Source organism: Bison bison, unplaced genomic scaffold (genome assembly GCF_000754665.1).
Source record: "Bison bison bison isolate TAMUID 2011002044 unplaced genomic scaffold, Bison_UMD1.0 scf7180017864471, whole genome shotgun sequence".
In the NCBI taxonomy this organism is placed as follows: Eukaryota; Metazoa; Chordata; class Mammalia; order Artiodactyla; family Bovidae; genus Bison; species Bison bison.
In genome coordinates, this window is record NW_011495032.1 from 30427464 (window position 1) to 30452786 (window position 25323).

At 42.2% G+C, this 25323-nt stretch overlaps 1 protein-coding gene across 4 annotated transcripts in view; it reads right to left on the reverse strand.

Moving 5' to 3' along the window:
• PLEKHM3 (pleckstrin homology domain containing, family M, member 3) overlaps positions 1-25323 on the reverse strand; it is a 224568-nt gene that overhangs the window by 113475 nt on the left and 85770 nt on the right. For all 4 annotated transcript variants that reach the window (XM_010861065.1, XM_010861067.1, XM_010861069.1 and 1 more), the window contains exon 5: positions 14081-14274. In XM_010861065.1, coding sequence (XP_010859367.1) covers positions 14081-14274 — 194 coding nt within the window. The remainder of the gene's footprint in view (positions 1-14080; positions 14275-25323) is intronic.

Below are 25323 nucleotides of genomic sequence, written 5' to 3' on the forward strand. Positions count from 1 at the left end.
CATACATATTTCTCAAGAGGCATCTGGTATTCCCATCTCTTGAAGAATTTTCCACAGTTTATTGTGATCCACACAGTCAAAGGCTTTGGCATAGTCAATAAAGCAGAAATAGCTGTTTTTCTGGAACTCTCTTGCTTTTTCCATGATCCAGCGGATGTTGGCAATTTGATCTCTGGTTCCTCTGCCTTTTCTAAAACCAGCTTGAACATCAGGAAGTTCACAGTTCACGTATTGCTGAAGCCTGGCTTGGAGAATTTTGAGCATTACTTTACTAGCGTGTGACCATGATCTATATACAGCTAAAGTCAGCTATGTGTTGTTTCTGTGTGTAAATATATTTCACATATTTATTTTCTCTTTCCCTCTGGAAGAAATTCTCAGCCCTTCCAGAAGCACCATATTTTCTGTCTCCTCTTTGGCACTCTTCAGTGTCTAATACTAATAATTTACAAGAGTTCGGTCCGAATGACACAAAGAACTGGAAAATGCAATATACACATACTGTGTATATTGTGTTTGGAGGAGATGTTGTGTCCAAGAGATTTAGTGGTGGCCATAAAAAATATAGACTTTTAAGACAGATAATGCCAGTCAGCTTTTCTTCTCCATGAGGATGGAAATTATATCAAGAAAGCATTGAAGTCAAATATGAGAATAAATTTCCTGAGAGGGAAGATAGCGTGGCATTTAAATATGTCTCTTTAATGTAAATAAACACTTTTTAATGTACATAAAAGAAGAAAAAGATTTATTTAAAGGGAGGGACTTGCTTTTCTGCTTAGAGGGGAAAAGGGTTTCAAAGGTGGGCTCAGGTAACCCCATCAGCTTGTTCCTCTTTCTCATTGCTCGTGTCTTTAAGGCAGACTGAACTGGTAAGAGCATTCTCTGAATATCTTCTTTTTTAAAATTTTTATTCAGTTTGTAAAGCTTACCTTCCATTTACAGTTATTGCAGTGCTTGCTTTGGCGGCACATATACTAAAATTGGAACGATACAGTTATTGCAAAATACTGGCTATATTCCCCATGTTGTACAATACATCCTGGAGCCTGTCTTACATCTGATAGTTTGTATCTCCCATTCTCCAATATTGTTGCCCCCCTCCCGAAATGGTAACCATGAGTTCGTTCTCTATATCTGCGGGTCTGCTGCTTCTTTGTTATATTCACTAGTTTGCTGTATTTTTTAGATTCCACACATAAGTGATATCACACAGTGTTTGTCTTTCCTGGAATATTTTCTTTAGGCTGATGTCCACAGGGGAAGTGCAGGGCAAATAAGCACATGAAATCCAAGCCCAGGAAAGGCAAGGGAAACTTCCTGTTTGGGGGATGCCAAGGGCTTCCCCCCATGGCGGCTTCGGTGTACAAGGTGGCCCAGCTTGTGGGAGCTCTTTAGGGAATGGATGGAACAAGTGGGGCCTTCCAGGGTAAGTTATGGCAGAGCTGGTGGAGAAGTCGCAGGCCTGAGGTGTGCTTGGGGACCATTACAGGGCTCTGCAGGGCACACAGCCACTTCAGGGAAAGCCAGGGAAGCTGCTCACGTGTAGGAGGCAAAGTTTGGCACCTCCTTGAGAGCCATGGCAGCACTGATTTTATAATTTAACTATTTGTGTGCTTAATAAAGAATGAATGGTTATTGAAGTTTTTTGGTCAGAAAACAACTTGTGATCACCATATGGCGCAAGAATTCAATGCAAATGAAGTTCAGTCCTGTGACCTCTGTGACTTGCCACCATGGTGAAGAATCTAAAGTCAGCACACATTTTCACTGTAATAAGCAGGTGCTGGTACACATGGGACAGGAAATTTGGAGAAGACAGTTTCTTCCCCCTAATACCTATAAATAAGTGAGATAAACAGACAAGTAAGCAAGTAACTCCAGCTCTATCATGGAGTGCATGGGTGAGGGAGCCTGCAGGAAGCCTGTTCAGGAAAAGCCTCAGAACCAACACGTCAGAACCCACATGAAGGAGTGGAAGGGCAGGTATTCCAGGTAGAGGGGGCAGCGTGGGTAAGAGCAGAGAGGCCAGGACAAGCATAATTCTTTCAGGGAACAAGCTCTGTATGTGTACATGTGTGTATGTACCCATGCTGGGAACCAGGGTACTGCAAGGTGTGAGCTTGGAAAGTGTGTCGCCGGACATGAGAGAGCTTAGATGCCTGGAGAACAGCCTACCCTCAGAGAGATGAGTGCCACAGGAGAGCCTCAAGCAAGAGGAAGACAGCATTAGATTTGTGCCTGCCTTGTTGCTGGTGGCACTAAGTTGCATCCGACCCCATGGACTGCAGCACACCAGCCTTCCCTGTCCTTCACTATCTCCTGGAGTTTGCTCAAACTCATTCTTTGTGCATATAAAAGTTCATTGACAGCAGAAGGGGAGATAGACTAAAGAGATGGGACAATTTTGGGGTAAACTAGCTGAGAAATGATGGGACCCTGAACAGAATTTAGATGGTTGCCCTTGGGTTGGAGAGAAAGGGAGCCTACCACAGACAGATTTCTGCAGTACCATCCACGTGCCATGAAGACTACCAGGAAACAGAAGCCAGGAAGGAGCCTGGCACTGCTCGTGGTAAATGCAAATTCCATTCACTGACACAGGGGCTACGGAAGAGGAGTTGCCCATGAGGAGAAAGGGAAGCTCAGTTGTCGGGGAAGAGGTCTGGAACTGTCTGTGGAATGTCCAAGTGGAGTCATCCACGTATTCAGAGAGGAGAGCTGTGCGCCTACAGGTGAAGACATGAAAATGAGGAGCAACCCAGGACAGCACACACTAGAGCAACAGAAAAGACTGCATGCCGGCAGAGCAGTTCCAAGAACCGCTGCAGGAAGAAAGCTGCAAAGGAGCAGTCTGATAGGAGAAAAGGCAGAAGAGCCAACATCCAGGAAGCCAAAGGAGGAGAGAGAATTTTAAGGACAAAAAAGGTCAACGGCATCAGAGGCCCGGAGAGGTCAAATAACCCGGGAAAGACACTCACAAGGCCTGAAAAGTGCCTGCTGGATTTGGCAAAATGGAATTCATTAGTGACCTCGGGAGGAAGAAGGACACCAGACTGCAGAGGGGCGAAGGGCTGTGGATTACTCTTTTAAGAAACTCACTTTAAAGGAGAGAAACTGGGCCATAGCTACAGAAGGATGCAGGACTAAGAAAGGATTCTTTTCTTAGAGATGGAAGCCACTTGGGCATATTCACGTGCTAATATTGAAGAAGCCAGTGCAGAATCAGGAGCTACGGAAAGAAAAGTGGGAAAGATGACAGAGCCTGAGCCTGGAAAGGCCTAGAGGAAATGGGACATGGACCCCACTAGGAGCTCTTGCAAATGAATGTTCGCCATGTGTGAGGGTGCATGTACATACACACACTCTTTTCTTTACTGAAATGCTTCAAGTTTCTACTAAGACTTTATGTAAAACATAATTACTAATTTCCCCAATGTTCCCTTCAGACTTCAACATCCTAGGAACGGAAAGCTACAAATCAACTGAAGGCTGTCTGACTTGGCAGTGCTTTGGTAAACGGCCTCTTTGCTGCAGGAGGGTGCTGCCTTTGCTTTCTGGTGAGGAAGCTGTGTTTAGGGTTTTCTGTGCAAAGTGATCTCGCTGTACTGCAGGCCTAGTCATCATCAGGTCAGACAGCATTTCACCAGCAGGCTAAGCATGAGGACAGCCCTGCTCATGCCAATGTAATGGTCCTGACACCAGAGCCAGAGGACAAACACCATAAGGAGAGTCAACGCCACGCCTCACTCACCGGCTGAGGGAAAACTGCATCACTGGCAGGTGGCACTGTAAAGTTCTCTGATACCAAAGGACAATGAAGAAACCTGCTGAAGGATAATGAAAACCAACCAGCCCAACTGTTTCTCGTGCCAACTACTTCTATTTTATCACCTTTAGAATTTCCTGACATACTGAGCAGGTAAGTCAGGCTTCACTTACAGATCGTTCCGATGAGAAAAGTGAGAAAAGATTAAAAGGGAAAAAAGGTCATGAATGATTCAGATCTCTTATATTATATAGGTGGCACTTGGGGTTAAAAATGCAGAAATAATGGCCTATGAAATCAAAGGCAGTCTATATAAAACAAGTTGGGAGTCCTCTTCTATTTTGTACCAGGACACTGAGTCAAACACATCAAGACTCATTTAACCTGACTAATTTCTGAGGACTTAAACTCAGTTTCCACTGAGCCCTGATGCTCATGAAAGAAAAGGGACTAAGTCAGGCCCTGGAGTAGGCACACCCTTTGCAGGATTTAATAGATTTAGTAATATCGCCATATCCCTAAAGCTCAGTTCTTTGAGCTGCATAACTGGCATTAAAAACCCAATGATTAAAATGAAAATATCTTAACACATGTAACAGATATGCTTTAAAGACTCATCTCACACAGGGTGAGGGGAAGGAGCAGGTGAGATGAATGGAGACAGCAGCATTGAAACATATACATTACCACATATAAAATCAGATAGCCAGTGAAAATTTGCTGTATAATGCAGGGAGCTCAAAACTGGCACTCTGTGACAACCTAGAGGGGTGGGATGGGGTGGCAGGTGAGTGGGAGGTCCAAGAGGGAGGGGACATATGTTTACCTATGGCTGATTCATGTTGCTATATGGCAGAAACCAACACAATAATGTAAGACAATTATCCTCCAGTTAAAAATAAATAAGTTAGAACTTCCCTGGTGGTCCAATGGCTAAGACTCCACTTTCCCAATATAAGGGCCTGGGTTTGAGCCCTAGTCAAGGAAGTAGATTCCACATGCCACAGCTAAGACCCAGAGCAGCCAAATAAATAAATATTTTAAAAATAAATAAGTAAAAAACAGACTCATCTCCCTCCCTTCTTCCACATGTATCTCTGTCTGTCTCTCCATCACTCTCTCTCTCTTAAACACACACACACACACACAGATATACACAATAAAAAAGACAACACCACCAAGGGAAAATCTCCAATTCTGATTCTAAACCATAAAGATCTAAACGAAGATTATGTGTAGAAGTGCATAAGAAGTAATTTAGAAAGGAAAACCATTCATTCATGAAGTATTACTGTGTTTTCCAAGAGTCAGTGCTCCAGGTGAGGTAATTTGTATGGAATGGAAAGGGTTGCAGTATTTTTCCTTTGGAGGGCACAAGTACCCACACCAAAATCAGCAAAAAGCACGGTGAAATGTTCCCAGGGAGATGCAATTTGGTGTTCTTGATATGAGCTACAAATGTTCCCAAAATAGTTACATTAGACTGGATATGGACAGGACTCTTATGTCCAGCCATGCTCCTAGCTAATGGAAGAACAATTTTAAATCAAAGGCAGATATTGCGATAGCCATCCAGGTAGAAGAAACAAGCTTCAATCATTTCTCTAGATACTTCATTTTGCTAATCTCATTGGTTGAAAAAATAGCAAGATTGCATCAGATATTATATCTTGGCAGACAGGTATGGGAAAAAAGGGTCTCTTTTACATGTTCATTCAGAAACTGTGCCTAAGTTTCTTCAATCTAAACCCTGGAGTAGAAATACTTGGGAAGTAATTTGGGTTGTTATTATTCCGGGGTCTGATTATAAAAGTGACAAATTATATCACATTATAGATCCTAACTCAAATCCCTATGTTATGCCACAATTCCAAGAATATAACACTTTTTCTGCCATGAGTTTTATTTTTTTGTCATCTCTTAGAAAATGATTTTTTATAATCTACAGATTTCACTTAATCTCAGAATAAGATAAAATCACTTTTTAACTTGCTATGGATTTCTCAATAAATAAAAAGTTCTGCGTACATTATAGTAAAATTAATATATAACTTGCCAGAGCTCCTTTTTCAAAGTTTATTAATGTCTTAGTTTTGAATGATGGTTTTGCAGACAGTCTGTAGCTCCTTTTTAGAGTGCTGATACTAGCACATATATACATGATTTGCTGAATGAGATCTCTGGAGAAAAATGAGGGGAGGGGAGGGGCTCAGGAGATGAGGGGCTTAGCTGACTTGAAAACCTTGGTTCTTCGAGTCATTCAAGGGAAAAGGGATTCTTGAAGGAGACTGAGAATGGCTGCTTTCAAAAACTATCAAAATAACATTTTGTGTTTTAGTAGGTTTTGAGTCTCGATAGATTCACATAGCTAATCTGTTGAGAGGAAAGCCCCAAAGACACTTTTAACTAGCTAACTCAAAAACTAGCCACAAAGTCTAGCCAATATTAAATCTTACAGAGAACATAAAGAGCTGTGTTCATTTACTGGGCTTAAAGAAGTGTTATTTATAAATTTGAAGTGCTAACAATCTCTGGTCTTTAATGAGACTAATTTAGTGATAATATTGTGGCTAAAATGGGCCCATCCTTCTAAAATTCAGTATTAACCAGATTTTGGCTAATGATTGGTTGCACGTTTGGATCTTAGATTTTGGCTATAGACACTCCTCATTTTCAGTTCAGAGACACAGCAAGTCAAGTCTGTGTAGACTATGTTTTAATAACGAGGCTGCCAGAAGAGACATTAAATGTATTCAAGTCACAAGAGCATGCAATCTTTTCTCTCTGTAACAGATAATCCCTCTATCTAATATGTCTGACTTACTGGGAGGTAGGGAGATGAGGAGTTGTTGCTATGAAATGATCTCTTTCAGCTCATGCAGTCTTTTGTCGGGTACACTGAATAATATCCTCACATACTTCTAAGATTGAGGGTGCATCAGAATGTCCACGTATCAAAATACCATTTTCACTCAGTGATTCATGATGCTTTAGACAAATATTTACTGGCATAAAAAGATGTTCACAATATACCAAGCAAAATGATTGGGTTAAAAGTAGTATGTACATTGGTTGCTGTTGGTGGTTTTAGTCGCTAAGTCATGTCCAACTTTTTACGCCCCCATGGCCTCTAGCCCACTAGGCTCCTCTGTCCATGGAATTTTCTAAGCAAGAATACTGGAGTGGGTAGCCATTTCCTTCCCCAAGGGATCTTCCTGACCCAGGGACTGAACCCAGGTCTCTGGCATCTCTGCATCTGCAGGCAGATTTTTTGCCACTGATACCACCTGGGAAGCCTTGGCTCAGTGGTAAAGAATCTACCTGCCAAGCAGGAGACTTGGGTTTGATCCCTGGGTTGGGAAAATCACCTGGAGTAGGAAATGACAACCCACTCCAGTATTCTTGCATGGAAAATTCCATGGACAGAGGAGCCTGGCAGACTATAGTTCATGGGGTCGCAAAGAGCCAGACATGCCTGGGTGACTAACACACACAGTCACACACACACAGCGTGGTTCAAGGCTCTGAAGATACAGCAGGGCCTAAGACCACAAAACAGATAAAAAGCCATGACCTTTCGTAGCTTACATCTAGTGTGGAGAGCACAGGGTCTCTGGGCACGGCTATACAGGCTGAGAAAAGCATGACCTCCACAGCCATATGTGTGGCACCAGAGAGGGAGACAGACAATATAAAACACTACATTACGTGGTAATAAGCAGAGACTAAAAAGATGAAGTGCGTGTGTCAGGGAGGGCACTGGGTGCAATTTCAAATAAAGTGGTCAAGGATGCCTCATGAACATGATGACTGCATATGGATCTAAGGGAGATAAGGAAGCCAGCTATGCGGTTTACTTGGGGAAGAAGAAAACAAGCACAGAAACTCACGTGGGAGCCTGTGTGCTGTGCTCAAGGACTAAACAAGGCTGGTCTGGCTGGAACAGAGTAAAGGAGGGGGCACATATAGGGAGATGAGGGCAGAGAGGGGATGGGGAACCAGCCATATTCGTCCTTGGCTTTTACTTGGGTGAAGAGAGGTGAAGCTATCAGGTAGTCTGAGTCAGGGGTGACATCATCTAATGTACACATTAACTCTAACTGTAGTCTTAAGAACAGACTGAAGGGGGAGACCAGTTACCGCGATAATCCAGGGGACAGTGACAGTGGCTTGGACCTTGAGGGTAGCAGGGGAAGTGATGGTTTTATGACGATTTCAATTTGAGTGGATACATTTTGAAGGTGACGCTGATAGGATTTGCTGGTAGGTTGGATTCAGAACTGAGGGAAAGGTGTTTGGCCTGAACAACTGGATGGGTGGAGGTGCCAGTAAGGCAGATGGGGGGCCCTGCAGCAGGAGCAGTTTGCAATAGGAGTAGGGGAGGGGCTACTGTCTCAGTTTTGACCATATTAAGTTTGAGATGCTAGTGGACACCCAAAGGATGTTTCAACCTTTGGACTAAGCTTCCTGTCTAGTGAACTCAGTAGTCAGACAGACAGCTTTCCCTGGGGGTAAGGAGCAAAGAATTGGGAAAGGAAATCTGGTTTATTAAATGACATTTCTGGGGACTGTTGCTAAGAGCAACTGAAGCAAGAGCAACTGAGCAAGCTGCTGAATTTTGCTGGAAGGAAGAGGAGGCAAGGACAGTCTGACAGGATAGACACACATACACATTCGCTCATATTTTTCTGGCACTCAGCAGGCTAGACAAAGTCAATAAAAATGCCGGTTTTTATGATAGAAATTTCTCACTGTTCAATAAAGCTGGTATTTCAGTGATAACTAATTCTGGATATAATTTCAAATAAAATGTGAGACTGAAGACAGCAAAAGGTGACTTATCCTAAATTAAGCTGTCAAATTGTTTAGAATGGTCTAAGCAAAGAACTAACCTTAACAAACAAGTAGGACTACCTGTTGCCCCAGAACCATCACAATTGTGCTCTAAGTAACTGGGAAGGCAGGCATAACATTGCCTACTGGCTTCAAGTAGTATTGGAGAGAAACTAGTTTTAAATATTTATCACAATAGGAACTTTGCATTCACCAGGCACCCAAAACCCCAATCATCTGTTAATGACAGAGAATGGGAAACACTCAGGCATCCACCAATTGATTTCTGTAATATCTTTCTTTGGACTGGATAATTTCACTTCAGCATTCAGAAGAAAAAATACGACTTAATTCAGGATTTCTGAAAAGCTAGTCCAAACAACTGGTATTGCTCTGGCAATGTTTTTCAGCAATCCAAGGCAAAATGAGACAAAAAAAAAGAATAGTAGATTGAATTTTAAATCTATTTGACTTTAAAAAGCTGTTTGATTGCTGTTCACTTTTTTTTTTCTTTGCATTATTACGTTCTTTTATGAAATGATGGTGAGAAAGAGATCGTAATATTTATTTTAGACATGGATAAGATAACCCTAGAGACACCTCTACATTTACAGGACTATGCAACAGAAAGGTCTGGGAAACACAAACTGAGAGGAAAATGTGCTCATTAGCACTAAGCCAATAGTCATGCCTTGCTCTCCAAGCCCAGCGCTGGCAGTGAGTACGGCAACCGTACCTTCCCACACAAGAGACATTACTGTCTGCCACCTCGCTGTCTTCACACTCTCCTACACAACCTCAATGAAGGCCTTCAGGAGAAATAAAAGGGGTTCCTTCCTCTGAAGAGTCTAGAAACTTCTGGACATCACTGCCACCAGCAAATGCCCCTGGGAAAGCAGCAGCAATTTGAGCATCAGAAAGCCTGGTTCCAAGTGTGAACTCTGCTCCTTGCCAGCTCTGTCACCTCAGGCAAGTCACGTAGCATCTCAGAGTCATAGTTCCTTCCATTCTTTCTAAATACCATGTCTTACCCATTTGAAGGGCTGTTGTAAGGACCAAAGAGTATATTTATGGGAAAGTACTTTTTAACTGATAAAATCATGATTATCTCACCATCACAAATAAGTGAAATGGGCTGAGGATGAGAAACGCAGGGCAGCAACATATTATGTACCGATTGTCAGTGGGTTTGGGGAGATAACAGGAGGGGCAGAGACTATGGCAAAGTGGAGAGTCTAATACGTAATGCTGATTGCTACATCCAGGAATGAGGGAAGACTTGTGTACTCAGAGCTTCTGATTTCCTAACAGAAACCAGAGAGCTTTATTTTGTGAGAGCATGAAGAGGCCTGATTATTTAAAGGTTCGCTTTGGCTGTTGTTGTTCAGTCTCTAACTCATGTCCCACTCTTTGCGACCCCATGGATTGCAGCACACCAGACTTTGCTCTTCTTCACTATCTCCCAGAGTTTGCTCAAATTCATGTCTACTGAGTCGGTCAGACATTTGCTACTATTTTGCAACTTTAAAACCTGGTGGGGCAATCCCTGAAAGGCCAAACAAAACACGTCTAAGGGCAAACCTGGTCCCGAGGTGACCATTTATGACTTCTGATTTATGCTTGGATCCCACCGTTCCTGTGTTCAGCGCGGCATGCAGACCGGAGGCCCTTCCCAGCTCTTCCTGGGGTCTCTCCTGAACATGTCCTTAACGGCTGCTCATCCGGATGTATCCTGACAGTGCGAAGATTTTCCACAGAGTACTTCACGCACCTCCACATGTGGACACTGTAAATAATTCTTCTTGTGAAAAGTTAACTAGACCTTGAACTGATCCAGCAGGGTCGCCATCTGGGAGTCCTCAGAGGCCGTGAATTGTCAGCACTATAAACATTTTAGACTTCATGGAAGACACTGACTTTTTCTAAACTAATCACCCCTGCCAGTCAAGATTTGCAGTTTGGGTTCAAGAACAAGGCGTTCGTTTCACAACAATAACAAAAACAGTGAGGATAAAAACCCAACGGTCATCGTAATGACAGGCCTAAAAGCCAACTGCGACTTCCCTAATAAGGCGATGACCAAAGTTGGCTCCCTGGCGGTCTAGCGCCCATACGATTAATCAGTCTGTTTCCAGGTTCCTCACGACAGCAATATTAACAGTTTGCTTTATTCTGTTTATACAGCACTGACAGGTCTTCAGCATGTTGGGCCTACTTGCTGGAGATTAATGGCAACTTTTATATGGAGGTAAAACCCAGGCAGGGAGAGAATGCCTTTTACGACTAGATAAGAACTGGATTCCCTTGCTCTATTTTGGTTCCCTTGTTGCTCATCAACTCCCCCCTCTTTTAGTTTCTATCAAGGATCTATATGGTTAGTTGTGCCCAGCAGGTCCTTCTCACTGTCTAAACTCCCCCCCAACCCCACTCTAGAGGTGGTACCCCAGGTGAAACGAAGGAAACCTTCAGTATCCTGCTTTTGAACAAGCTTATTGTCACTGAAGGTACTGGTGACTGATTTTGTTTTTAAAAAGTCAGATTCTGTATAAAAGTGAAAGACAGGTAAGAGATGGCTTCTGGTGACAGTCATTTTAGCATGAGGGGGGCAATCTCCTCTGTTAAATGGTTATTTTTATAGACACTGAAGAAGGCAGAATGAATACGCATGGTCCAGCTGTAAGAAGTATCGACATCCCAGAAAACCTTAGACGTATTTCACTAAACAGTCATATTTTAAAATAAATCCAAAAAAGCTCTTAACTCCCCCCTCCCAAAGCTATGAGTCCTGCTTGCTACTGGTGTACTTTTCTCTGTGCCAGGTTGGAGAGCTTGGTAACCTCAGAGATTATATAAATATACAGAAACTAAGACAACAACAAAAAAATTATAGCACCTCTTCTAGAGCTCTGTTGGAATCATCGTCTTATTCTTTGCTCTTAGGAAGTCTTAGGGAGCCTCTTGCTCCACCCATTTTTATGCAACAAATGCACAGATAAGTATGCACCGCATACCCAGAAACCACAGGCCCTGTGCCAGACTAGCTCTCCAACCCACTTCCTCTTGCTCACCCCTCTCCAGACACAGTAAGTAGCAGAAGAAGGGGCCCGATTCCAGTTACAGAGCATCAGGGGTGGCTTTTAAGTGGACTCTTTTAACAAGGATTTTTAAAGCTAGAGACAAGAACAATCTAGGGTAAGAAGCAGTATTAATAATAATAGTATTTATTATTTACTGTGTACAGGCACTACTGTAAGCCCTTCAGTTGTAAAAACCCATTTAATTTCCACAACAGAATGTACTGAAGGGAGAATTAAATGATTATTTGTGTTTGAGAGAGTAGAACAAAATACTGGGTTAGATTGGGGCAGATCTTTAATTCCATACTTGCACTTTAATAATTTGTCTGATGTGAAGGTTCAGTTGGAAAGGAAAGAAACCCAAGTGTGACGGACTAGTTAGAAGGATGCTGTAATGGTCCTGAGACTGAACCAGGGGAGTGCACTGGAAGTGAAAAGCAAAGGAAAGATTTGAGAGCTGTCTGAGAAACAGAACCAACCAAATCTTTTTTGTGCTGATTTGGTCTGTTCATTTATTCAACAACAATTTCTAAAGGTTTCAGAAGGTTCAAACACTGTACTAACTGACAGGGAAGTGAGAAAAAGAAGAATCTGAAGATGACTCCTTCCTCCGAATTGGGCTACCAGCCACAGCTCAGTGGTCTAAAGAGACACTGTAACAGACATCCATTCATCACCCATCCCTCCTTACATCCATCCATTCAGTACCTACTAAACACACACCGTCTCCCAGGCCCTACACTGAATAATGGTCATGAACAAGTCCAGGAAAGAGAAATGAAGGGGGGTAAAAAAAGACTCCTATTTTCACTCTCACAGCCCCAGGACTGCCTTCTCTCTAGAACTTCCATTCCTTTCCTGGTGGTCTGGCCATAAGGCGTAGTAGTACATGGTGGTAAGCCACCAAACTGCTGGAACAGCATAGGTATGCTTAGTCATCCATATGGAGAGAGGATCTCCTATTTAATTTCTAAATGCATGCCCAGATTTGGCATATTTAACCAAAGCAAAACATTACAACATAAAGGTATTCAACAAGATTTCTGTGTGTAGATTTTAACATTAAAATAAAAAATTAAATTTAAATTAAAAAATTAAAAATAAAAGCACAAAGAAAAACCAGCTTTGAGCAAAGCCAAAAGGTACTGAGAGTAATAGAACAAACATACTTCGAATGTCAAAATTCTTGTATCTAGCTTGGTTGGTAAATTTGTTGGAAACACATAATTTTACTGCCTTTCAGACAAAGCTCCAATCTTTTAAAATTAAGATTTGCCTAGACTTTACAAGAGTAAATCTTGACTACTTTCTAGCGTTTTCTGAAAAACAACCAGGTGAAAGAATGGCTACCACTATGAGGCATTTCGCTCTACGGCAGCTACCTTTTCATTATTACTTTTATGAGAGCTTGTCTAGATATTACATATCCTTTACTATCTACATTTAGTTCTTTTCAAAACATCTTCTTCAGAGGCCTGGGGTTCTTCGGATATTAATTGGATTTCAAATAGCAAACGATCACTTTCTGAAGCTTCTCATTCACATACGCTTGCCTCCAAAAACCATGACTAATGTATGCCTTCAAGTTGCCATTAAAAAAAAAAAATTAAAAGATATGTTTAGGTACTTATGAACACCAACAACAATTATTTCAAGTATAAGCTAGTTTGTGTATACCAAGGGTGAGAATTTAAATGCCAATAAAACCTAACTGTAAAAAAAGGAATTTGATGAGCGCAGGCACATTTTTTAACTTCAATTTTATGTTAAGGTTCTGAGCTTGGTATGGACTTGTGTGTTCCATAAACTTGGACATAACCAACCTATGGAAAAGCAGCCTATGCCAATGATAACATGAAAAGGCAGAATCCTGAGCCTTTTTATGGTGGGTTGTTTTTCTTTTTTTAATGTATTTTAATTCCAGCTGTACGGCCTGTATCATTTACCAAGTCTGTTTCTGTCTGTAAAATAAGATTTGAATAACCACTTACTAATTTCTCATTGAAAACAAAGGTTTTTGAGCTATGAAATATTTCAAACATGCTTATTTTCACTGACGATAATAGGAACTGAAATTGGAGAAACTATAAGATGCTACAATCAATGAAGACATTTCCATGAATATTATCTCAAGTTAACCTATAGGTAAAGAGAGGTCTTCACTGTCTTGGGAACTCGATGCATGGGTTAAAAGCCCTCAGTTCCGCTGAGATATTATTTTCATTGTGCTTGGCTCAACCAGACAGAGGCCCTCAGAGGAAAAAGTCAGAGATGAGCCCTGAGGGAGAACCACAGAATTCCAGCTACTCCACGTTGTAAAGGCCCTCGGAGATCATCTAACCACCCTCCCGGGGCGGGAAAGAAAAACAAACCGGAGCTGTCTGACATTTATGACTCTTACCTGCGGCGCAGATCCTCGGCCACCGCCGCCCGGCAGCTGAACAAATAGGCTCGCAGTGACTTCAGCCGCTGCCGCAGCCGCACCACGGTGGCCAGCGGCTCGGCGTGTCCGTACAGCATGGGGTTCTGCTGCTGGATGTCGATCAGGGGCTCCTCGTACACGTACTCCAGGAACTCTTTGGCCTGCTTAGACACCTACGAGAGAAACTTCCTCCATCAGCGCTGGCGCCATCACCGGCTCTCCACACCTCCCCCAGCTAGGAACCATAGCTTAAATACCAAAATGACATCATTTTCTGAACACAGCCAAATGAAAAAGCCCATAGTGTAACTAAGTATAAAATGTGGCTTTTCTTTCTCTCTCCCAAGAAACTCAATTGGTAAAAGCAACCTGGGCATTGAAAGGAATTACAACATATATTAACTCTGTTTTTTGATTGTGTGATTCCCTGGAGAATCCCATGATCAGAGGAGCCTTGTGGGCTACATGGGGTGGCAAGGTGTTGGACACAACTGAGTGACTAACACTTTCACACATATGATAAAATGACACAGAACTATACAGACTCAGTATACCAATGTCAATTTCCTGTTGTTTTTTAAAAATGTATTATAGTTATTTAAGATACACCCAGTGGGCAAAGTGGGTGAAAGATACATAGGACCCCTCTGTGTTACATTATCTATACAACTTCCTGTGACTCTACAATTATTTCAAAATAAAAAGTTTAAAAAATAATTCATTAAGGCTCTTTTAACAGCAATGCTGATTTTAAAAACTAAAGCTATGTGCATATATATGTACATATATTCTATAGTATTTTTATACAGAGGTTACTTTAAAAAGATAGGTAAACCATGCACATCGAAAGGAATGAAAGAATATCTCCCAAAAAGGGGGGAAAAAGGATATTATATACAGAACAATGTGCATAGAAAACAAGCTCAAACGCACACTTTAGTGAGCAGAAAAGAGTTGCTTTTATTAGTAAAGGTCTAGACTTGGGCTGGGGGCTTCCCAGGTGGCACTACCGGTAAGGAATCCACCTGCCAATGCAGGAGACATAGGAGATTGGTGGCTCAATCCCTGGGTTGGGAAGATCCCCTGGAGGAGGGCATGGCAACCCACTTCAGTATTCTTGCCTGGAGAATCCCACGAACAGAGGAGCCTGGTGGGCTACAGTCCATGGGATCGCAGAGCCAGAAATGACTGAAGCGACTTAGCACACGCTCATGGACTTGGGCACACTGACTCTAGCCAATAGATGCAGCCAATTCTATAACCACTTCTGTCAGTAAACACCAAGAGTATAAAAGCTGATTTTAAAATGTCATTTGGCAGTAGAGATAAACAGAAAAAAACAAAATGCACCTGAGCTACAGCTTAACTAATGCATGCCCCGTGGGTGGTTTGGGGGAATCTTTACATACCGATTCACTGATACGAGGACACGCATCTTTCCACAAAGTTTCCACTGGACCCTCTCTAGTACTGGGAGTAAGACTGGAATTCAGCATAAACAGAACAAACAACTTTGCTCATTAACAAAACTGAAAATCCACTGTTCCCACTCTAGAAGAGTACTGATGAATAATAAACAGGATATGCTCCCTAACCTCCTGGGATTCGCTGTTGAGTATGCTGCTGCTAAGTCGCTTCAGTAGTGTCTGACTCTGTGTGACCCCATAGACGGCAGCCCACCAGGCTCCCCCGTCCCTGGGATTCTCCAGGCAAGAACACTGGAGTGGGTTGCCATTTCCTTTTCCAATGCATGAAAGTGAAAAGTGAAAGTGAAGTCGCTCAGTTGTGTCCAACTCTTCACGACCCCATGGACTGCAGCCTACCAAGCTCCTCGATCCATGGGATTTTCCAGGCAAGAGTACTAGAGTGGGGTGCCATTGCCTTCTCCAGATGTTGAGTATAACAGACCAATAATTAAAACAAAAATATACATGTAGCACAGAGCCAGTCATCCACCACAAAGGAACATGGATGAGGTCCACTGGGAGCTTGAAGGAGGGAGACATCAACCATGCTGGCAGAAGGGAGCTAGGAGCCAGGGCAGGCCTGGCAAAGCAGGTGACACCAGCTCAAGGTCTAGAAAGATAAACAGAAATGCACTAGGTGGGTAAGGATAGGACAACAAGCAGATACAACCATGAACTCGATCAATCTGTACATGTGCTAAGAAAGTGAAAGTTGCTCAGTTGTGTCTGACACTTTGCAACCCCATGGACTTTACAGTCCACGGAATTCTCCAGGCCAGAATACTGGAGTGGGTAGCCTTTCCCTTCTCCAAGGAATTTTCCCAGCCCAGGGATCAAACCCAGGTCTCCTGCATTGCAGGTGGATTCTTTACCAGCTGAGTTACTAGGGAAGCCCAGTAACTAAATGTATGGTTATTATATGTTGATTAAAACATGTGTTTATTAAATTCACTATTACCATGTTCTTTTTTATAAAGTTAATATGGAATTATAGAGGTGCAAAAGAAAGGCATCAATGCTTTTTTCTAATAAAAGTCATTTTCATCATAGAAGCAATTATTTTTGAGATGCCTGTTCTGTTGTGTGGTCCTCTGGGATCCTGCAGTTAAAGAGTCGAGAAGATAACAGTCTCTGCAGATGGTGCTCACAGAGCAGCACCGAGAATCAGCCAAAACCTTGGACTATGTAATCAGACTGGAAAGAGCAGCTGATGGGGCTAAATAATGCCTCATTTTGAGGTCTAGAGACACAGGTACATCCATGGCAGACACCAGAGCAGGTGTCTGGCCACTCAGTGGAGACGACAATGGGCAGGATCCTGCCCTCACATAGCTCACCGTTCAGGAGGGAAAGACAGAACCGGGTTCAAATGTTTTGTTTATAATGGTTAAATATTTGCTATATTTAAAAATTTTAAATGAGGAAAAAACGGATGGTGTTTTGGAAAATGAAGTACAATCCACTTGAAACTGTTGCTGAAGAATGATGTATTGTACAATTCAATTAGTCTTTCTGGCTCTATTGAGCAGTGTTTATACTGAGCCAGGGCCCTGCTGAATTAGGTTAACAATGCTACCTTTTAGTAGGTGAACAGAAGGACAAAGGGCACTGGCCAGTCTCCCAGGCCTTAAAAGGCTTCTCTCTTCAGGTGGTACTTAAGCCCGAGTGGGGAAAAAAAAAGAGCCTTCTACAGAGACAGTAAAAGCAGTGAGACAAATGGGATGGCAGCTACTGACATCTGCATTCATACACTGAAATCACTAGAAACAAAAACAGAGCTAGTCTCAAGAAAGTCTAAGGCCCTGTTTCCCGAAGTTACTAGCTAGTGTGGAGAATACAGAGCATACTATGACCCCGGCAGCCTCAGTATGTGAACAAATAAAGCCCCGCCATGCTGAGCTGTTTTTGGCTGCAAAGCACATGCTCATTTTTTGAGAACCAACCACTTGCATCGGTGAGGGAATTTGGGAGAGGACTCAAAATTCCGTATGAAATGCTATTTTTGCAAAATAGGAAATCAGTGGGGATATAGTGATCGAAATTCAAAACCATCCTCTATTCTGGTATGAGCACTCTACTTTCAAACTCAACTGTAATTACAAAGCTTTTCTAAAAATATATAGTTACTTATGGAAGGAAGCCAATGATATTCTTAAGTGACAAGTTTATGTGAGAGAAAGTTTCTTTCTCATTAATAGAACCATTTCATGAGCTGTAAGGGAACACTAAATATATTCTACTTAAGAGCCAAGAGCTACTGTCCTACTTCTTGCCTACCAAATTATGACAAATATCAAAAACCTGAGTGCTGTTTCTGATATGAAAACTCACCTCATAGGTACAAAAGGATAAGCCCAGTATTCCTTACTTTAAAAAAAAAAAATGAATGGCTTAGGTTGGCATTCTTTTCCATGATCCTACTCCACTTAGATTAGAAGCAATTTTTACAGGGTTGACAGTTCGTTTTTCCAACCTATTGGCCCGTTAGTATCTTACTAAATAATATTTATTAATGATATTAGTATTATTAATATTAACTAGTTAATATTAATAATATTAATACACCAGTTTCTTCCATAGATATTTTAACTTTAGAATAGTTTATGCTGTAAGAACTTCATTCTGCAACTGTGGTTTTGTTGCAGTTTGTGAACTGGTTCTCTCTTTACCTAAAAAATCCCATGGATAGAGGAGACCTGGTAGGCTACAGTACATGGGGTCGTAAAAAGTGGGACATGGCTGAGCGACACTTTTTCTCTTCACAGACCGGCAGTCAACATGGTTCGAGAGAGGTGAGGAGGAGGAGGGCCAGGCAGAAGCAGGTCTCCTCCCCATCTCATACTCAGGAGGAGTTGGAGAAAACAGCACAGTTCAGGTTATAATTATCCATAAACCAGTAATGACAAATCTGCTAGATACACATATGTATTTATAAATAAGCATATTTGTCATTTGCTTTTAACAAGCTAACCATCATTGGTGTAGATTTTAATATAATATATCTTCTGTTATGCTGGTGACAGGTACCTCTGAAAATAAAAATTCTCAAATGTCATTCAGGTTTCTGTAATTCTGAAAGGTTCTGAAATGGTGTCCTGGTATGTTCCCCCACAAAAACAGTCCTGGGTAATAATGTGATGGGGCGAAAGCAATGTGGTGACCAATGATAGCAATTTGGAGAAGAGGAGAATGATGTGGTGGTGGTGAGGGCTTTAGTTTTTGTTAAAGGAGGAAAATGGATCAGAGTAAAATGGATGAGAACATAATCTTAGAATAACAATAATGGGTACAGATAAAATAGACTTGAGTGCCAAAGAACTGAAGTTTTCGAACTGTGGTGCTGGAGAAGACTCTTGAGAGTCCCTTGGACAGCAAGGAGATCAAACCAGTCCATCTTAAAGGAAATCAACCCTGAATATTCATTGGAAGGACTGCTGCTGAAGCTCCAATACTTTGGCCACCTGATCCGAATACCTGACTCATTAGAAAAGACCCTGATGCTGGGAAAGACTGAAGGCAGGAAGAGAAGCGGATGATAGAGGACAATATGGTTGGATGGCATCACTGACTCAATGGAGATGAGTTTGAGCAAACTCTGGAAGATGGTGAGGGACAGGGAAGCCTGGCATGCTGCAGTCCATGGGGTCTCAAAGAGTTGGACACGACTGAGCAACTGAACAACAGATAATCTAGTTCAGTTTTTTCTTAACCTGTGTCCCAAGGAATACCAGTCATATAGAAAAGATCCTCTGAGGTCCAACAAAAAATATGGCACATGCCACATTCTTCTCTTGATGATTCAAAGTGCAGCGTGTTAACATATTAAAACTCTGGGACATGGAGTACTAGAGAAAACCTGCTGAACCCAGCCACTTTCCAACCAATCTGGCTACAGACAGGGCAGCTGGTTAATGTCATGCAGACTGTAGTGAGGGGTAGGGGGTGGTGAGAAATGAGTCAGCCACGGTTCCCCTCATCATCTGGAGGAAGGGACCTCTTTCTCTACCATTACCTGAACTTAATAGAAAATTGAGTCCTGAGAACTTAAATGACTTCTCTGTGGTCAGCTCATGGTAGATCTCAAGCCAAAACTCAGATGTGGGGACACACTGCTCTGTGCTTGTTAGCATTGTTTACATTCACAGTTCTTTTTTAAATAACTCCACCAACTGTCTGTTCATCACTCTTTAAAAGAGGAGATCCCAGTTCCTGTTCTGTTCCTCTCTCCTCTCCAGTCAAATAGAAAGCAAGTGGGCTACCAATGGAGAAGAACCCATAATTTAAGGAGGCAGTACACCGGTGTGTGGGTTTCCATGTGTCTTTAACTCTAAAACAAAACTAAAGTCCAATGACAATTCATTTATCTAGAAGTCACTTATTTGTACATTTGTTTACTGTCTTTTATCACCTGAAATTCATGATGCGGAACACATGTCCTAACGCCTAGAATGGTGAGCATAGTAAGTGTTCAGTAAACATTTGCTGAACAGGTGAATGAGTACTTTACCGGGCTCTGGCAGTGACTCTGAACCACACACTTCTATCAGTTTGATTCTTTGTTTCTAAGTTCACAATATATTTAGAATTAATAAAGTAGGAAAGGGGAAGGACAGCTAGAGGCAGCACAGTGACAGCAGAGGTGACAGCTGACATCCTGGTACTAAGGGAAGGAAGGACCTGCAAGGAGATATTAAAGTACAGCATACAACCTGATGCAAAGCGATTTGGCAACATCTATCAAAACTCATAGGTGTACATATTACATCTAGGAAGTTACCTACAGAGAGTCCCATTCATGAATCAAAGAACTTACATTCGAAATAATGTATAAAGTTATTCACAGAATCACTGTCATATTAGAAAGACTGAGAAAACCTTAATGCTGATCAAAAGAAGTTGGAAAATTGGTGTGTTAAATTCATGGTGGAATATGGAATGGCTATTTTTAAAAAGCCCAAGGAAGAGTTTTATGATCTAAATGGAATGTTTTCTAAGAGCAGCATGTACACTATATTGCCTATTGCCATTTTTGTATAAAACACATGTATGTAAAATATCTCTGGAAGGAGTGATTTGGTTGCCTATGGGAAGAACAGGGTAGGTGTGAGGAAGAGAAGGGAAGGAGATTATCCATGTGTATATGTCCTTTGTACTTTTGAACCTCGAAATGTGGAAGTATATTATGTTCAGAAAAAGAAGAATAAAAGTATAGCAGTACAAGGTAATTTCCTTACAGAAAGAAGTCTCCCATACCATGCTAAACCACACTGAAGTTATTGGTTACAAGATTTAGAACACTCATATTTATAATGATAATTCTGAGATATTAAAAAAAGGTTAATTTCTAGTACAAATTTTCTGAAATAGAATCTACAGAGCTACGTGACAGTTAAAATTTATAAACTAATAAAAATAATGTAATCACATTACTAAAAATTTGGAGACTAAAGAGTAGGAGAAGGCTTCCCTAATAGTTCAGTTGGTAAAGAATCCACCTGCAATGTCGGAGACCTGGGTTCAATCCCTGGGTTTGGAAGATCCCCTGGAGAAGGGAAAAGCTACCCACTCCAGTATTCTGGCCTGGAGAATTCCATAACTGTATAGTCCATGGGGTTGCAAAGAGTCGGACATGACTGAGCGACTTTCACAGAACAGAAAAGATTAGGGGAGGAAAAAATCCACCTATAATCACAGTAAAATAACCACTGATTGCTTTGGTATAAGGTTTCCTTCTAGCATTTTCCCCCATCTCTATTATGAAAAACCATGGCAAAGTTTTAAGAAGATCAATTCCAACCATAACACTTCTTGGTCTTATTAAAATAGGCGCTGTGGACTAGTGGAGGAGGAATCAAGAGATCTTAAGTTTAATTACAATTTGTTCTCAAAATCTCCCAATGGCTCTGAACAAGTGGCTTTTCCCATCAGTGAGCTATTCTCCAGCTCTGCAAGGCCAGCAGAGCTTGCCTTGAATGCCTCTCAAGATGAAGAGATAGGAAATGATTTGTGTAACATGGAAAACCCCTAGCTAAATGGAATGTGCATGTTCAGGCTAGGAAACAAAAATATTTTTTAAAAGCACAATTTAGGAAGAGTTCAGGCAAAGTTTGATTTCCTTACTACCTCTTTGTCATGCTTGATATTTTTGAAAGGGGGGAGGGTAAGAGGAAACACCATTGTCCAAAAACAATTTCATTAGAAAAATTGTTGTAGAATTGGAGGATAGAATTTAGCTGCTAGGTAATCCTGGAGCTCAATTCAATATGCAGGATGTACACTGGAAAACAGATGAAATCCTGCTTTAAAAATAATTAGGATTATTATTACTCTGCAGGGCAGACAAGGAAGCGCTTAAAATGACAGATTTCATTCCGCTCTGCAAAACCATTTGTTCACTCTTTCAAATGGATATTCAAGCCAGTCACGTACTTGCAATTAGGGGGAGCAGGCAGCTCTAACAGAACGATGTCTGGTCTTGGAAACTGATAGGTTTGAACTGATCCTCACAATTAGGAACATTAAGTTAAATCCCAGCATTTGAGCAAAGACAGACAGACACTGGACTAAATGGAACACAGTTACTTAATGTCAGTGAGAGATGATCCAGATAAAATCGACCAGCTCTGTTCTTGATTTAAAAATCTTACCTTGTCCGCTGAAAGCCTAGGAGGGAATGGTCTCACAAAAGACACTTTCCTCTTGGATGAAGTGTGGTACCTAATAGCCTTATTACTTACCTGTCCTCTCAAAATCAAACCTTGTCAGTTGAAGGACCACCACCACAAAAATATCTGCTTTATAGTAAAATTATAATAAGCCTGAGCAATGGCTGGATTGATGATTTCAGGGGGCTTCAGCCTTCACTGCAAACAGACCTGGACCTTCTCCACTGCAAGGGTTCTTAAACTACGCCTGAGTTTTTCACTTTCCTCATTCAGTGCCACCTTTACTGCTTTAGCTCCACTGATGGGCACATATTCTGAGGGCAGGTGCCACCAGCCTAAGCCCTCAATGATCACGGGGTTGGGGCTGCCTCACTCACTCACTCTCTACACACATCTCAGCTGTCAAAGCTCTGCTCCAAGGAGATTAAACTGTTCAAACCAAAAACTCAACTAGCGTTCTTGCCCTAGAAATAAATGTTTATCTATTACACACATGGCCAATATATTTATAGCCTGTATTCAGAGTGTCAAGTACAAGATGCAGAGGAGAGAATGACAACTCTGTGTGACAGAGGGAAAGAGAAGAATCAGGAGAGGAAAGAACATTTAAACTGGGTTTAGGATTTGAATGAGGGCAAGAGGGAGACAAGAGGTGTGAAACAGCCCGGCAGGACTGGGTGATGGGAAGGAGTATGCTCTTAAGAGACTCAGGGGTGGGAGGCAGTGGATGGAAGGGCTAGAAAGGCTGGGACTAGAGATCATACATGTCTTTATGTCAGGTAAAGAGATTTAGAGTTATCTTATATTCAATCATTGTAAAAGCTGGCATTAACTGAGCACTTACTTACATTCTAGACACAGCACTAGACGTTTTCTGTGAATTATTCATTTAAGCAAATAGCATCCTTAAGAAGTAGGGACTATCCCTACTATTGTGTATGTGCTTAGTCACTCAGTCGTGTCCAGTTCTTTGTCACCCCATGGACTGTAGCCCGCCAGGCTCCTCTATCCATGGGGATTGTCCAGACAGGAATCCTGGAGTGGGTTGACATGCCCTCCTCCAGGGGATCTCCTTGACCCAAGTATGGATCAAATTCAGGTCTCTCACATTGCAGGCTAATTCTTTACCATCTGAGCCACCAGGGAAATCCAATCAGATAGCTACTAAGTGACAAAGCTAAGACTTGAACCCAGGTAGTCTGGGTTCATTCTACAGATTAGGAAATGGAAGCTCAGGAAAGTTCAAGTTATTTGCCTCAACCAGTCAAGCACCTAATTAGAGGTAGAGAGAGGATTTTGATAAAGGCCTGTTGAACAAAAGTTCCTGCTGCTGCTGCTGCTGCTAAGTCGCTTCAGTTGTGTCCCACTCTGTGCGACCCCATAGACGGCAGCCCACCAGGCTCCCCCGTCCCTGGGATTCTCCAGGCAAGAGTATTGGAGTGGGTTGCCATTTCCTTTTCCAATTCATGAAAGTGAAAAGTGAAAGTGAAGTCGCTCAGTCTTGTCTGACCCTCAGCAACCCCATGGACTGCAGCCTTCCAGGCTCCTCCATCCATGGGATTTTCCAGGCAAGAGTACTGGAGTGGGGTGCCATTGCCTTCTATTAACCCCTAAATAAGTGCAATTCTAGAGATTCACACATGTGTTGTGGTGGCACAGAGAGAAATTCTTATTGTTTAGTTGCTAAGTTGTGTCCAACTCTTTGCAACCCCATGGACTGTAGCCCGCCAGGCTCCTCTGTCCATGGAATTCTCCAGGAAAGAACACTGGAGTGGGTTGCCATTTCTTCCTCCAGAAGATCTTCCCAACCCAGGGATCAAACTTGCATCTCCTGCATTGCAGGCGGATTCTTTACCACTGGGATTCTTTACCACCAGGGAAGCCCATGGGGAGTAACTAACAAAGTACAGATGGGGAAAGCAGGAAGCATCAGAGGTTTCATCAAAGAGGACATTCTTCTATCGGCCCTGGAACAAAGAGCCGGGGTTCCTGAGATGGGTAAAAGTATCGGGAGCACATGTGGAAGGAGGATCTCTAAATGAGGGAAAGGGCTCTTCTTCCCAGCCCAGGAGGGGAGGCAGTAAGGACAGATACAGATGTAGGCAGGCTTGCAGGTATTCGAATTCAAATCTTCAGTTTCTCCTTGAAGTAGGAGGCATATGCTGAGAAGGACTCCTCAGGGAGGAGGCAGATTAAAGACATGTGGATGATTATTGGGCACAACAGGAGCTGCCCAGGGATGCAGAAAAGGATCCAAGCCGACTGGCCACTCAGAGTGGTCAGTTTCAGTTTAGACTTCAAAGATGATAGGTAGGTAGCAGCTACACGTTCCATTCCCACCCACGTTGCTCCAGGGCGATACCGTTACAATGAAAGCAAGACTCAGACATCTGTTAGCAAGGAGGTATAAAACCCATCATACAGCCTGTTTTTGTATGTAGCACCTTGCATGGAAGGTTCGTTCAAGGCAGACGTGACAATATTCTGGCAGAAGAATGAGGAAAGCTTCTAGTCAGATCAGGTAACAGAATTCTCTATTGGGTCCCGGGACCCAGGACCACACAAAAAATAAATAAATGTCCTAAACCTAGAGTATGACTCCAGTGGGGGTTAGATTCCTTGACTTGCCAAATTTGATTTATGCAATTTGGTTTACACAAGGGTAGACATGCTGTGCAACGAAGCTAACCAGTTCACAGGTCTAAAGGATGACTAGGTTGAAAACCACAGTTGAAATAAATGCCACCAGGCAATTAAATCCACAGGTCTCAGTTTCAGTAGCAAAACTGGAGCTGGAGATAAAAGTAGAAATTATCAGCCTATGATTCCCAGCCTAGAAGGGAGGGAAATTATGCAATGGTGGTTTAGTCGCTCAGTTGTGTCTGACTCTTTTGGTGACCCCATGGACTGTAGCCCACCAGGCTCCCCTGTCCATGGGATTTCCCAAGCAAGAATACTGGAGTGGGTTGCCATTTCCTTCTCCAGGGGATCTTCCTGACCCAGGAATCGAACCTAGGTCTCCTGCATTGCAGGTAGATTCCTTATTGACTGAAATACAAGGGAAGCCCCAAATAATGCAATAGAAATAGTA